The 14378-nt window shown below is 43.8% G+C and overlaps 1 protein-coding gene across 1 annotated transcript in view; it reads right to left on the bottom strand.

Annotated features, from left to right (window-relative positions):
* The window catches only part of ATP9A (ATPase phospholipid transporting 9A (putative)), a 134405-nt gene that overhangs the window by 86704 nt on the left and 33323 nt on the right, over window positions 1-14378 (bottom strand). Inside the window, exon 4 of the mRNA XM_061209403.1 lies at window positions 10462-10570. Within this exon, the coding sequence (XP_061065386.1) occupies window positions 10462-10570 (109 nt within the window). The remainder of the gene's footprint in view (window positions 1-10461; window positions 10571-14378) is intronic.

The raw sequence follows: 14378 nt of genomic DNA, 5'->3' as shown, positions 1-14378 counted from the left end.
TCACTCCGCATTCAAGCCCCCTTAACTGAGTGCCTGCTGGAGGCCAGGTGTTCTAAGGGTGGGATGCATGGGACTCGCACTCCAGGGGCAGGAAGGAGGCAAGAGACAAATAATGAATGAACGGGCTGGGGTATGGGGAGGCATCAACAAATGCTTTACAGGAGAGCTGAGGTCAGAATTAACCAGATGAGGGACACTGGTTACCAGCATCAGGAAAAAGGAAGGCATGAGATGGGAGACAGTGATGCACACGCGTAGCACATGCATCTGTGTGGCCACAGGCTGGAACTCCCTTAGCAAGACAGAAAGCATCACACGGAACAGAAAGAGATGAAGGGCTTGGGGGGCCAGGTGGTCCAGCGCCCCATAAATAAGCCTGTGGAGGACATGGGTCTTTATTCCGGTGACGGATCAAATTCCCACACAAGGGAGCGAAACCATAAAAATCTTCATGTTGGCGTCTCGTAATAAGCCCACTTAGCTTATAAATGTTCAGCCGAGAGAGAAGAAAATAATAATGATTCTCAGTCCTCCTCGATAAAGTATATGCCCCAGAGCAAGGGTGACCTGGGAGTTCTGAATCTGCTGTCCCCCACCGTGGACTCACTCCTTCAACAAACACCCAACGCTCACCCACTAGGAGCTAGTGCACAACGCAGGTTATTTTATCATACACTTTTCACATCATTTAATGCCATGGGTCTTTTTAGTAATTCACCACTAAATGAGATGTTTCAAAGCATTCCAATGACTTCAACTGAAACAACTCTTTCTAAGAGGTTCCACGGGGTTGGATTTTTAACTAATGTTTGTACTTAATTAAATTTTGTCATGGTAACAGTGAGAAGACCTGGTGCTAAAAGGGCAGCTCTTGAACACAAACGACTTCTAGAAAACACGTGGCAGATGGCTCTGAGGACGGCTAGACTCTCTCCCCCTAGGAAGGGAGCATCTGATAGGGCCTTGCTTTCATAAAGCACGAATTCAACCCAATGGCCTGAGCCTGGGCATCCGCGGGACCCACTACCCTCAAGAGTTCGTTGTGTCGATATCTTTGCAGAGGGAATGGAGAACATCCGCGAATCCTAAGAGTCAGCTCATTAGAAACGGCTGAATGAAGAGTGGGCTCCACGCGCAGAATTCTCTTCCGGCCTGAACAATCCTTCTTGCCCAACGAGGGGGCAACAGGAAAAATGCATACAGATACACTGCTCTCTCTGGACAGCTTATCAAAGCCTTCCTCGAGGGAAGATCGTAAATTCGGCGTGCCCCCCACCCCCTGAGCCAGTGAGCTTTTCCTTCGCCTGAGCTCGCCCCCACTTTCCCGAACATAAATTTACACATTGTCTTTGGTTTTATTACTGAAATTTATGCTGGTGGCCTGACCCAAACCATCCCTGAGCCTGTGTTCTGATCTTCAAGACCTACTCACAAGTTTGCTCTTAATATCTGACCCGAAAAAGAGCACTGTTATAACTCTTATTAAATAATAATTGCATATGGATATATATGTGTGTGTTAGCGAGACAAAGGACAAAATCAGGAGGATTATACTAAAAGGGTTAAGGGTGATTCCCTCTAGGGACAGAGGAGATTTACCCCTTTCTTTGGCAAAAATACTTCCTAAATTCTTCACGACAATTTTTTTATAATAAACATGAGGTGCTCTTCCAATAAGAAAAAGATATAATAAACTAAATTAGCTCAAACTTTTAAGTGACCGGGCCCAGATTTTTCCCTTCCACGGCGGGGTCCTGATTTACGATCGGTTAACTTGAACTCTGCCTCTCTGTTCATCTGCTCTACCTCAACAAAAACCCTTTAATCCGCTGTGTTTGCAGAGCAGTTTCTGACTAAACCCAGCAGGCCGATCCCTCCGACAAACCCTCCTCCTGTAACTGGCTGCATCTCAGGAGGAGGGCAGCGGGGGCCGCACCACCCTGAGGTCACTGGGGTTTCTCAGCCCCGGCTCCCTCATTAGCATTTTAGTATTTGGCAGGGATGAGCCTCAGCTTTGCAGGTTCCACACAGGGAGACCCTCAGATTCACCTGTTCCATTGAGCCAACACACGTTCCTCACCATACATTTGGACTTTTCGGGCCGTACTGCCATTTTTGGGTGATCAAAAATGTGTAGCTCAGTCAGGCCTGCACACAGAACACACATCTAGCATGCGTCTGTGTACCTGTGCGTTCTGAACAAGACAGATAAAACCAGAAGAATGAAAGGAGGAAAAGCAGCAGGAAGGAAAGAGAAGGGGAAGCAGAGACCAGTATTTCAATTCCAACATTTACTGGGGTTTTGGCTGCCGACGTCCGAATGAAACGCCCCTCTCTAAGAAGCCCACGAGTAGGTAGGGAAGGCACCGGCTGGGGCAGGAGAGAAAGAGGACCAGAGTCAGAAGAGGTGAGCACTCAGTGGCTGGGATTAACTTCCAGAACGACAAGACTCTGAAAATTGTGGAAAGGGCCCAAAACACATAATTTCTAACCTTACGTGAACCACTGTTGTGAGTTTTCTACCAATATTCTTGCAAAAAAAAGAACAAGAAACATTCGCAGAGCTCCCGTCTTCCTAGCAAAAGAATACGATACATGAAAAGTAGCACACTGACAGTGATTATTACCTACCTCAAGCGAGAGGAGCTCTCCCTACACTCCATTATCTGGTTAGAAGAAAATTCTCTCCCAACGCCCCGCTGAGAAGTTAGCAGACATACTTCCCAAGCACCCCTACTTTTTTTGTGTGTGTGTCATCTACCCTAGAGATTCCTAAAACTTCTAGAAGCAGAGTCCAACCCATGGGCATGTGACCTGTGTATTCACATAGATCCCCTCACCCTTGGGTGAATGACCTACTGTTTTCATCTTCAAATTCTTAATAACTTTTAAACAAGCGACCCTGTATTTTCATTTTGCACTGAGTCCCACAAATTACATAACTGGTCCTGAACAGGAGTAATAACACCCATTCGCATCTTCTTTATAAAGTGCACAGGAAGATCCGGCCGTGGTCTAACATCTGAAGCCACAGAACTCCTCACTTTGCCCCGCAAACCTCTTTTTTCTTTTGGACCCTGTCACACCCAATCTCCAACCTCTAGGCTCTGGGATTCTTACATATCTTTGCAGAAACTCTACAGAAGTTGGGTAAGGGATTTTTCAAAGGTTAAGTGGCAGATTCTCTGCCGGCCACATCCTAAATCATAAAATGCCTTCTATAAAATAAATGCATCCCGTTCAGCTTTTGCCACTTCACCCAGGTCACCTCTGAGCTAGAGTTTATAACGGGGAACAAACTTCCAATTACTAGAGCTGTTTATTTCTGCAGAGATGGACCCCCGAGCCTTTCATAAGCAAACCCATTGAGCCCAAACCATGCTTTTCATGGATGAGAGCTTCCGAATAAGGGCAGTTTGTCTATACTGCAGAGAGAAACCAGATGTTTCCCTTGAGTCGAAACAAGCAAATGACAATTCCGTCACACTGCAGAACAGCCCGAAAAAAAAAAAAAAAGAAGTAAATTCCGGAGCACTAGTACGTGTGGGCCAATTTTTTGACCTCCGAACACCTCCAGCCATACTTCTATTTTTCATTGTGCCTGCAGGACATTGATTGCCTTTGCAGGTCTTTAGCAGCAAGCTCCACGCACTAACCCTGGTTAATGTATAACTCTTTAACTCGCACTCTAATCTGACTGTGGCAGTGATGAGTTGTAAATTCTACAGCATGTGTACATTTCCTGGGCTTGACACGAAAACGCCCTCGCAGACCCGGCAGAGTTCATAGGTTGAAAGTTGAAATTTTCATATTCCGATCGGGTTGTCTGCGTTCCCCAAAGCCTAAGAATAAAGACTGTTATTTGAAAACAGGCAAAGGGTGGAAGAGTATTATTATAAATTCCATGGGCCACTTCCTGGGGCTTTTGTTTAAATTAGCGGGAACTTTAAAAAGAAAGGCTGAAGTTTAAATTTAACAAGTGTATACCCAACAGAGGCTTTTAAAATAAATACATAAATGGCCCTTCCCTGCTTCTGGTGCCCAATAATGATGAAATAGACCAACATCCCCGGCAGGGGGGAAATACCTTTTGGGAAAGATAACAGTGCAATTTGCATGTGAGATTTTTTTTTCAGGGTTTTTTGTGTTTTTTTTTTTAAATTAAACAATAGATCAGTTCACCAGCGATTTGTAATAAAGTCAAATTGCGTAGTTTGAAAGAATAAAAGGAACCTTATGGGTCTGAAATAACAAACTTCACATCTGTCAGAATTATGGGAAAGTGTTTGGCAAGACCTATTTTAAGACTTGTAAAAGCTAATGCTCTGAATCTTAATGAGGAAAGCCTGGGAAGGGGAATGCTTTGCTTACTGAGCTGTATTTGAGATCCTCAGTAAAGACCTTTGCAGTACCTCTGCGGCAGTAATATCAAAAAGACCATCACTGAGCAGATGCAAACTGTTATACATAAAATGGATAAGCAACAAGGTCCTGTTGTATAGCACAGGGAACTAGATTCAATACCCTGTAATAAACCATAGTGGAAAAGAACATGAAAAAGAGTATATATATATACGTGCAACTGAATCACTTTGCTGTACACCAGAAACTAACACAACATTGTAAATCAACTATACTTCAATAAAATAAAAAATTTTTTAAAGACCATCACTGTAACCCTCTTCTTTTAAAAAGTATAAAGCAGTTTTAGTGTTATCCTAAGTCTGAACAGAGTTCATACTTTGAAAACAAACGGTACTTGTGTTTAAGAATACAGCGTTTTCGTTTAGCTAATTATTAGCTAAACAACTCCCCATTAATGAACACATGTTCCCTGCACTATCCTACCTTCTCCTGATGAACTCCAGTGGAATACAACGCCCTAAAAGAAACACATGTGTGTCCTTAGACCTCAAATATTAGTCACATTGATTGCAATCCTAAATAATGGTGCAAAGTGGATTTTGAACTAAATTGAAAAAAAGATATCACTCTCAAATGGAAGTGAGATCCTTGAGGTTATTCTGTAACTGGGAAAGGGTGAAGAGAGCAGCACGGAGGAACAATCTGAAAAGAACTGGAGAAGAGGAAAGATATCCGTTCCGTTTTTTACACCACATATGTACTAAAAAGCTGAAGATGAGAGGGATTCGCTCCATCTTGCACAGACCTTTGGCTTACGACTTACGGTTCACCATGTGCCCAGATGTCCCCAGCAGGAAAGAAGCATCAGCAATTGTGTTAATTATGCTTCTGTTTGCACTTTCCTTCAAGGCTAATTATCCACTTGCTTCATTTAGCCCTTGATCACAAGTTAGTCTGAGAAAACATTCCTGGTATGAAGACCCCTGGAATTCATCTGGTAAAAATGCAAATCCAACTGCCCTTACTACCTGTGATAAGCAAGGCAGATTCCCCCTCCAGAATTAAAGTTTTGGTTTGGTAAGGACAAGGATAAAGAAAAATAATTCCTTGACTAATTACTCTTTCCTGACCCAACCCAAATCTTTCAAGTAACAAAACAAAGTTTTGCTGGGTCTGTTACTACTTCAAGACCCTCTCTTCTTCGGCTTTGGTGTTTGCAGTGCCACTGAATGCTATTAATTTGGAAAGACAGCTCTACAATTAAAGTCATAGAACGCATAAAAGTCCAATAAGAACCTCTCAAGTCTCTGATCAGGTTTAAATGTGGATTCCAAGTAGGAGGAGAGGGGATGCTTACTTATCTAAAAGCATCATTCCTACTTGGCTTTCAACAGTTTGTTCATCTCAGAATGAGGGGGCTGGATTGATTTCTTTGGACTCAGAAATGTGTTTTGTCCTACTGTACAGCAAAAGGAACTATATTCAATATCCTGTAATAAACCATAATGGAAAAGAAAATGAAAAAAAAATGCATATATATGTATAACTGGATCATTTTGCTATACACCAGAAACTAACACAACACTGTAAATCAACTACATTTCAATTAAAAAACAAAGTGTTTTAAAATGGACTTAAATCTAAAAGCCCTTCTGTAGCATACGTATTAAGGCTGAACGCCATGGCAATCATTGAGATAGTCTATGGGAAAGTGTGAGCCTCAGCTCCACGCACAGAGTGGAGCCTAGACTTATAGGCTAAAGTTTTACATTCAGACAAGCTGGGGTTCACATCAAGCTCTACCCCTTAACTAGCTACATCATCTCAGACACAATACTTAACCTCTATGAGCCTCAGTTCCCCATAGGTAAAAGCTACCTCCATAAGGCTGTTTAAAATAATTACAGACCAGACCTTGTCCAGCACCTGGCTGGCTTATAGTAGGTAAATCTTTCTTTTTGTCTCTCCTGCTTCCCAATCTGGACAGCGTTTTTCAAACAGTTCCAATGCCACCTTCTCCCTGTAGCATGCCTTGATTACAGATTCCTGGATCACAGAATAAACTTTCCCAGAGTCTCAGGTCTTCACTGGCCAATATGGTTTTTTCTTCTATTTTCCCAGGAAGGAGAGGCTCAGGAAACAAGGCGGAATTGCGAAGAACGAGATGGAGCCAGAACCTGGGGTTCTGTACCCCACGCTTCTAGCCATCCCAGCCTGTGACCTGTGGAGAACTCTTTACCAGGAACACTTCATGGGCATGTGATTCCGGTAAAGGCACAGGGCCCTGCACTCAGAAGGGGCCATTACTTGGTTTCATGCTCTGCTGCCGCCAACTTGAATAATGTTTGAACAGGGGCCCCAAGTGTTCATTTTGCATTCAGCACCACCAATCATAAAGCCAGGCTGCTTTCTTCCAACCTCGAAGACTCAGGATGCGGGTCACCTCTTCCGGGAAGACATCCTCAGCTCCCCTCTGATGGGCTCCCATAACCTCTGGCTCATACCTCCATTAACTCACCCACCAATATTTAATGAACCCCTGCTACAATACCACCAGCACTGCCTTTCTTGGGCACAGACCAAATCCCAGCACAGCGCTAAATTTTTCTCATGCAAGAGTTATATTTACGGCAACTCTCGAAGGTAGGCACTATTATTATCCCCAATTTACTGACAGATTAAGGGATCTGTCCCCACAGCAGGGGGGGAGGCAGAAGCAGGACTCCTGAATCCAGGCAGAGCACAAACTCAGAACCACTACTCTCCTCAACCACCAACCACTGTGCTCAGAACCAGGAACGTGGTGGTCACGAAAGGGGACATTCTTTATAAGGACCCCAACACTCATGCCACTAAAGTATAACTACCAGTTACATTTTGTAATCATCCCCTTTACACGCCTGGATACCTTGCTGGACTATTAATTTCCCCAAGTCCCAGCCCCTCAAGTTTATCTCTGTAATACAGAAACCTATCACAGACTTTGTAAAGTGATGGAGTTTCAAATATCCTTGAAGAATGAATAAAAGGTCATTTCTACATGTAGGCTAATTTTATTATCAATATTAAAATACTTCAAATACTTCTTATTAAACTATGACAATTACATTAAAAACTAATCCACTGATGTGTTGTTTTAGACACACCTTGAATGAAATAAGATGATCTAAACCACTGGAAGCAGCAATTTAAAAAAAAAAAAAAAAAAAAGATCATCCATTTTTTTTCTCCCAATGGTGAATTTCTTATTTCCAGAGTTTTTAATTCACTTGTTTAAAATCAATTTTTTTTCTCCAAGTTCGAAACTTTTTCAATTCGATTAACACAATGCCTCTACAACTTTGGCAACATCCCAGGATCTGTGCCACTGGCATTCTTAAAACGACATAAATTCCTGCATTGTTGTGAATCTAATTTTGAGACCTCGAGCAAACACAAATTGAGGGACAAGTTGCAAAGTAACTGGCCTAAAACTGGCCTGTCCTTTTCAGAAATGTCAATGTCATAACAAAGAAATCCGGAGAACTCCGCCAAGTTAGAGATTAGGGAGAAAGGACAACTAAATGCAAAAGGCAAACCTGTCCTGGCTCCTGGACAAGAAAAAAAAAAAAGCCATAAAAAAAATTTTAGGAACAAATGGCGAATTCTGAGTAAGAAGTATAGATGAGATTAATAGTAATGTAATGATAAACTTCCTGATTTTGTAATTATACTGTGTTATGTAAGGAGAACATCCTACTAGGAATTAAACGCTGATGCTGATGTATTTACAGGTTAAAAGGGAATACTGTATGCAACTTAATTCTCGAAGGGCTTAGAGTGTGAGGGGAAAGATGAAAAAGCAAAAGCTTAACAACTGATGAATCTGGGTGAAGGCAAATAGGAGTTTTCCACATGATTTCTGCAACTATTTTGCTAGTTAGAAGTTATCACCCACCCCCCCCAATTATTTAACTGTATTAGTACAAGTACTGTTACTATTAAACAGGAAATGATGCAGAATGCAGATAAATATAATGGCTTATAATCTCATGATCAAGGACTTGATATTTTGGTTTCCAAACTTTTTTGAACTCCAAAAATAGTGTTGAAAAGTACATTTTAAGATGCCATGTGATAAAAAGAGAAAACAGTCCTGCGTGGACATACATATACGTATCTGTTTCCCTTTGCTTTTGAACTTACTAAATGAAGATCTTGGTGAAAAGCCTCACTCAAGAAAATATTATAAAATAATTGAACGGTAAGGTAAAAAAAGGCTTCTTTCTCTTCCTCTCTCTGAAATCCTCCAGTTTGGGCTTCTTACTTTGGCCCTTCCCCCCAAAGTGTATCAAATAACTAACCTCCCCTCCTTCACTTTCCAAGCTGACAGTTTTCTTCAGTGCCTTTTTGGGGCTTACAAAACAAATTGCAGAGCCAGGGTCTGGGTTAATATTCAGAACTCTGCTAGGTCTTCCCCTACTGTTGGATTGGCATGACAATGGAAACCACGGGCCACAAAAGGAGACCCACAAAGGAAGACAAGTTTTTAATGCTACAGCCATCTGCCAGCTCTCCTCAGGATCTTTTCAAGAACGGAGGGAAGCTAAAGCAGGGGCTGAGAAGGGGGTCGGGTCTGCAGGGGAGGGCAGAAAAATCACTCACAGGAAAAGCAATTGCAATATGAAAAGAACCAAAGAAGGTCTGGAGCCTGGATGGCTGAAAGAATGGGATCCCAGGGCCCCTCCTCCTGAGCTCTAAATAGACCCACCGCACCCTCTCCGATGGGGCTTTTGTCGGTTGCCAAGCATTTTAAATGTTATAGTCAGAATATGTTATTAAGGGAGGATTTAATATACACAAACCACAAAAAAACGTACTCCAGAGGGGTCTCCTGATTACCCACATGGAAAGCCCACGCCACCTGCCTTTGCAAAGATTACGCTGGGTTTTCTTTCTTTAGGTAGCAAAACGTCCTAAATACATTAGTTTAGCAATAATAAAGCATTTCTATACCAACTCTAAATCCCCCCTTCTCCCAGAGACTTGCAACTTTTTAAGACCACCAACTATGAAAATCTATTTCAATGCATTAAAACAAGATACTTTCATGCTCTCACAGGATTATACTTTTTTTAAAAAATTTGGAGCCTTAAATAAATTTCTCCAACATTTTTCCGAGAAGGAAAATTCTACTCAAACCCCTGAAACCGTGGACGGACTGCTTCCTCGGAAGACTAATGCACTTAACATAAAGCAGTTCACAACCTGGCTGGCTGCAAGCTCCCTTGGGCATCTATCTTATCTCTTTCAGAATTCTCAAATTCCTGAAGGCAAACCACAGCTTTTATTCCCCTCAGCCGCTCCTAAAACATTATTAATCCCTGAATGGGATCAGTAATCTTAGGGAATTTTAGGTAACATTCTCTCAAGTCTGAATACAACCTTACAGGAAATCTAGGTAGAATTTGTAGTTGGAAACAGAAGTCGACATTGGCTGGGTTGTTTTGTGGGTTCTCAACGGTGTGTTTGAGCAGGTTTTTTAAATTCCACCATTTCAAAAATTCAAATTAAAGGTTACCTAGTAATTTCTCTTTGGGTCAGATTTAGTCACTCTTCACTCTTCCGTTTTGAGGATTTATAAGATGCCTCCAAAGAAACCTTCACAGATGCAGCTTTTATTATAAGTCTGGTGCCTTCTTAAAAACTCATATTGCAAAGTTGTAACATTAGTTTTGTAATGTTGAAAGAGTATCTTTTAAAGCTGCACTGCCTTGGAAACGCGTGTGGGAGGATGCCAAGCGCACAGAATTAAATTCCAGTTTGATGAGGCACAAGTCAGATGACAGGACTGGCTCTACGAGGACAATGGCAGCCCAGGGATGCTGCCGGAGTAACCCCAGGCCCTGGGGCAGACGCTGGCCTCCCTGGTGCCAGCAACGAGTGACTGTCCTGCCACGGGGCACCCGCACACCCGCCGGCCCCAGGCCTTGAACTCTGCTCCCTGACTGTCAGCGGCCCATGATTGAGTTGCAACCCTGTGGGCCACCCCCCCCCCCACCCCGCCACCGGGGGCCCTGCTGCAGGAAGTGGCCCCACTGGGGCCAGGAGGCTGACCTCTCGCTGTGAGCCGGCTGTAGACCTGCGAGTTGACTTCCTTGTCTCGTACGTAGCATCGGATCTCCTCCACCGCCTCTCGGATGATGGTGACGGCCAGCACGAAGCCCTGCACAGAGACAGAGAGAGGGTGAGCCCTGGTGGAAGCCACCTTCCTCTCCTGGGGCCGGGGACAGAAAAGGCCAGAGGCCACTTGAGGGCAGCGGGGCAGGACCTGCTAATTATTCCAAGTGCAGAGGCCCCAGCAAGCCCACTTCTCTGAATCTCATGCACCGGAAAAACTCTCACTGACACACACATGTACAGGGACGTCCCCAGTCACCACCACCACAGGGTTCCTAAGAGTGAACAACACAGAAACCCCAGAACCGTCCGTCCGCAGGTGAGGGCTGAGTGATGGTGACCTCTGACGTCTGCATCTCACTCGCCACGTGCCGGATGCCATTCGAAGTGCTTTCCACCCCTTAGTGCAGTTCGTGGCTGAGATCACCACACTACCCATGAAGAAACTGAGACACACAGAGGCTGAAAAATCTTGCCCCTAAGTGATAATGCAGGGAATCTAGTTCCAGAGTCTTAACTGCCACAATGTTCTGCCTCTGGAGAAACCTGGGTAGGTGGAACCAGTAACATGGGCCACCAGGACCCAAAGTGAAATGCATCCCTGTTTGTATTGACCTGTCAGTAGGGAAATCAACTTTCCGGAACATAACAATGTAACACTGTTCAAATAAACACCAACAAAGATTCTCCTATACTGCTAAAGATCTTCCACTGTCCTCAATTACTGGCTAGATTCCTCTGCAAGGTAGGGGGCTAAGATGGGATGGGGACTTTAGTCTTTCCGGTAATGTTTTAAACTTCTATAAAGAAAACATATTAAAGTATTAATTGCGTAAGTACACACTCATAAAAAGAAAATTTTAAACTGCCCTACCTTCCCAAGTCAGATACCCCAACTCATAAAACCTGTTACAGAGGTTATACTCACAGGTATGTGAGTCACCCATATCTAGAATCTATTTTCATCTAGATTCTTCCTCTTGTATCAATAAAGGCAAGAACCGTCATTCATTTTTTCTTACAAAATACACTTGTCACCCCTCCTTTTAAAGTCATTTTGTTTTTTAAATGCAGAGAGCACAATCGCCCCAAGGTTAGCAGCAGTGAATTCTTTGAGGCTGTCATTTTCATACTGTTTATCCCATGCAATATATTAAGTTCGATTCAAAGGACTTCAAATCTCTTATGTAAATTTAGCCAGAGATGGGCTGCTTTATGAAACTCCTCCAAAGGCCCACACATCTTTACAATCAAAGGATTACTCCTGTTTCCACTCAGATGTAAAGTACACACTGAAGCCAAAGCAAAACTGGTACATTTCAGAAAAAAAATGCATAACCAGACCACATACAGAGGTGAGAGAAAACCCGTCCTGGAAAAGCAGGGCCCGGTTTGCAGAATCCCCGCCCCCTCCCCCAGGCTGCTGTTTTGTTCTGGGCCAGAACCCACGTTTTTGTTGTTTGTTTTTTCAAATGTTCCAGTTTCTATTTCTCTCTGCGTGGGCCTGGCTAAATCCCATTGATGTTAATGGGAAGTGTGTGCTCATTACAAAGACAGGAGGCGCTAACCTCCCTGCTACAAATAAATACTGCCTCCTAAGTCACCGTATCTATGACCCCCCGAACACACACACACACACACACACACACACACACACACACACACACACACACACACGGTCCTCATCAGTCCCAGGGGACGTGCCACGTCTTAAGCTAGAAACTGCTTTACAAAGAGCTGCAAATGTAGTCCAGAAATAAATTCCACCTGTCCAACTTCGGAGGTCCTTAAGAGCCACAGATACTGAGAAAGAGGCTTGAATAGGAGTGGGGGGTTTTCTGAGCTTGTAAGGAAATCAGAGGTGGTGACGGTGAACAGACACGAAATTCTGAAGGTGCTAAGACTCTTCTATAAGGTTGTATGTCAAAAATAGATTTACTAAAGCAAAATTATGAGAAAAATCAGAAAAGCCGTTCCCTCTGGTTGGGGAGGGGGCTGACTGGAGAGGGGCAAGAGGGAACTTTCCGGGGTGATGGAATGGTCTTGACCGAGGTGGTGTTGACATGGGTACTGACAAATGTCAACACACAGTGAACTGAAAACTTAGTATCTGTGCATTTTATGGCATGTAGATCGCATCTTAATGACAAAAAAAAAAATCTAGATTTGGTCTTCATACAATTTTATGGATTATTTCAGCTGTCTCCTGAGGAATTTCTCCCTCTAACATATTACTATCAAGAAAAAAGTTACCAAAAGCTAAAACATAATCCGCACAATGAACGATAGCACTAGTACCAGAATTTTTAAATTAAAATGAGAACATTTCCCGAGAATGTTCTATGTGTCAGGAGCTATTTGAAGCATTTTACTTGCTGTACTTCACTGAACCTCCCAACAAGCCAAGGGAGTAGACATGATCGCCCCTATTTTATAGGTGAGGAAACTGAGGCTCAGAAAAGCTTGTTCCAATTACACAGCTTCTCAGAGAAGTTGCAGCAAGAGCTCAACCATCTGGCCACACCGCCCTCATTTTGAACCACTGAGCTCACGGCTGGGTTTGAAATGAGAGGACTCTCAGGGTGGTTGGAGACATTTCAAAATGTACTTTAGCCAAGAACGGGAAATTGATTCTCTACATAAAAATCTAGGGGATTTAGGGGAAATCAGCTACAGTCTCCTAGAAACAGATGCTACCTAATTTGTCTGACCCGAAACTCCCTTCTCGGCAGCCCCTGGAAAGAGAGGAAGGACTTGTACAAGACAAGCATCTCCTCCTGTCTCTGAACAATCACAGGAAACTTCGGCTATAAAAGGGGTCACAAGCTAGTGAGAAACCTCAGGACTGGGACTTCCCTGGTGCGCAGTGGTTAAGACTCCGCGCTCCCAATGCAGGGGGCCCAGGTTCAATCCCTGGTCAGGGAACTAGATCCCACACGCGTGCCACACTAAGAGTTCGCATGCCACAGCTAAGGATCCCGTGTGCTGCAACTTAGAGGCCGGCAAGCTGCAACTGAGGAGCCTGCCTGCCACAACTAAGACCCAGCACAACTAACTAACTAACTAAATAACCTCAGGACTGTCAGAGGCTGCTGGTAACCCACCTGTCTTCTCTCTACAGCCAGAGTCCCAGGGAAACCAGGTGATTCAGCTGCTTACATTGGAAGTCAGGCCTTCTGGCTTCTCCTGGAAATTCCGAGCATCATTTCAGAGAGGAGACTGGGCTAGGACTGGGGTCGGGCCCTCTTCTAGAAGGATGGCAGCCCTCCAGGTCATCCCAGCCCCCACGGTTCACCCCATTGCATTTCCTGAGACCCTGGAGTCAGCATCACCGGTGCTAATGTACAGAATACATACTAGGAACAGAAAAGGGTAGAGTACCTACTATCAAGTTGCGTTCAACACTTTGATCCTCGGTCACCAGCCCCAAGAACCAATGTGGCCTCCCCCTGTGGAGGGAGCAACTCTATTCTGAATGATTTCAAACACCCTGAATGCACGTCTGATCTACGTAGTTTCCTATACCTTTCCAACTTCCATAGAGGCACACTGAGGTGGCTTAAGACAGAGGTCTCTGCACATAAAGATAAAAAACACTTAAAAGAATAAAAGGCAACCCCCGGCTCCAAAGATAAACACTAGCTTCGGTGAAGAACCTTCCAGACCTCCATGTATTTACATGCACAAGTGTGCAAAAATACTTCTTGTGGGTGAGAGGGTCATAAAAATGGGAGTATGCTGTCCATGTTATCCTGCAACTTACTTTTTTCATGCAAAGAAAAACATGAGTCACATCGTGTCGTGTCAACATCACTGGAGTGACTTCATCTTTCCTGACTCCGGGGCAGCATTCC

This window comes from Eubalaena glacialis, chromosome 13 (assembly GCF_028564815.1).
Source record: "Eubalaena glacialis isolate mEubGla1 chromosome 13, mEubGla1.1.hap2.+ XY, whole genome shotgun sequence".
Taxonomy (NCBI): Eukaryota; Metazoa; Chordata; class Mammalia; order Artiodactyla; family Balaenidae; genus Eubalaena; species Eubalaena glacialis.
Note: the sequence above shows the minus strand (reverse complement) of the source record. Positions and strands in the feature narration are given on the sequence as shown.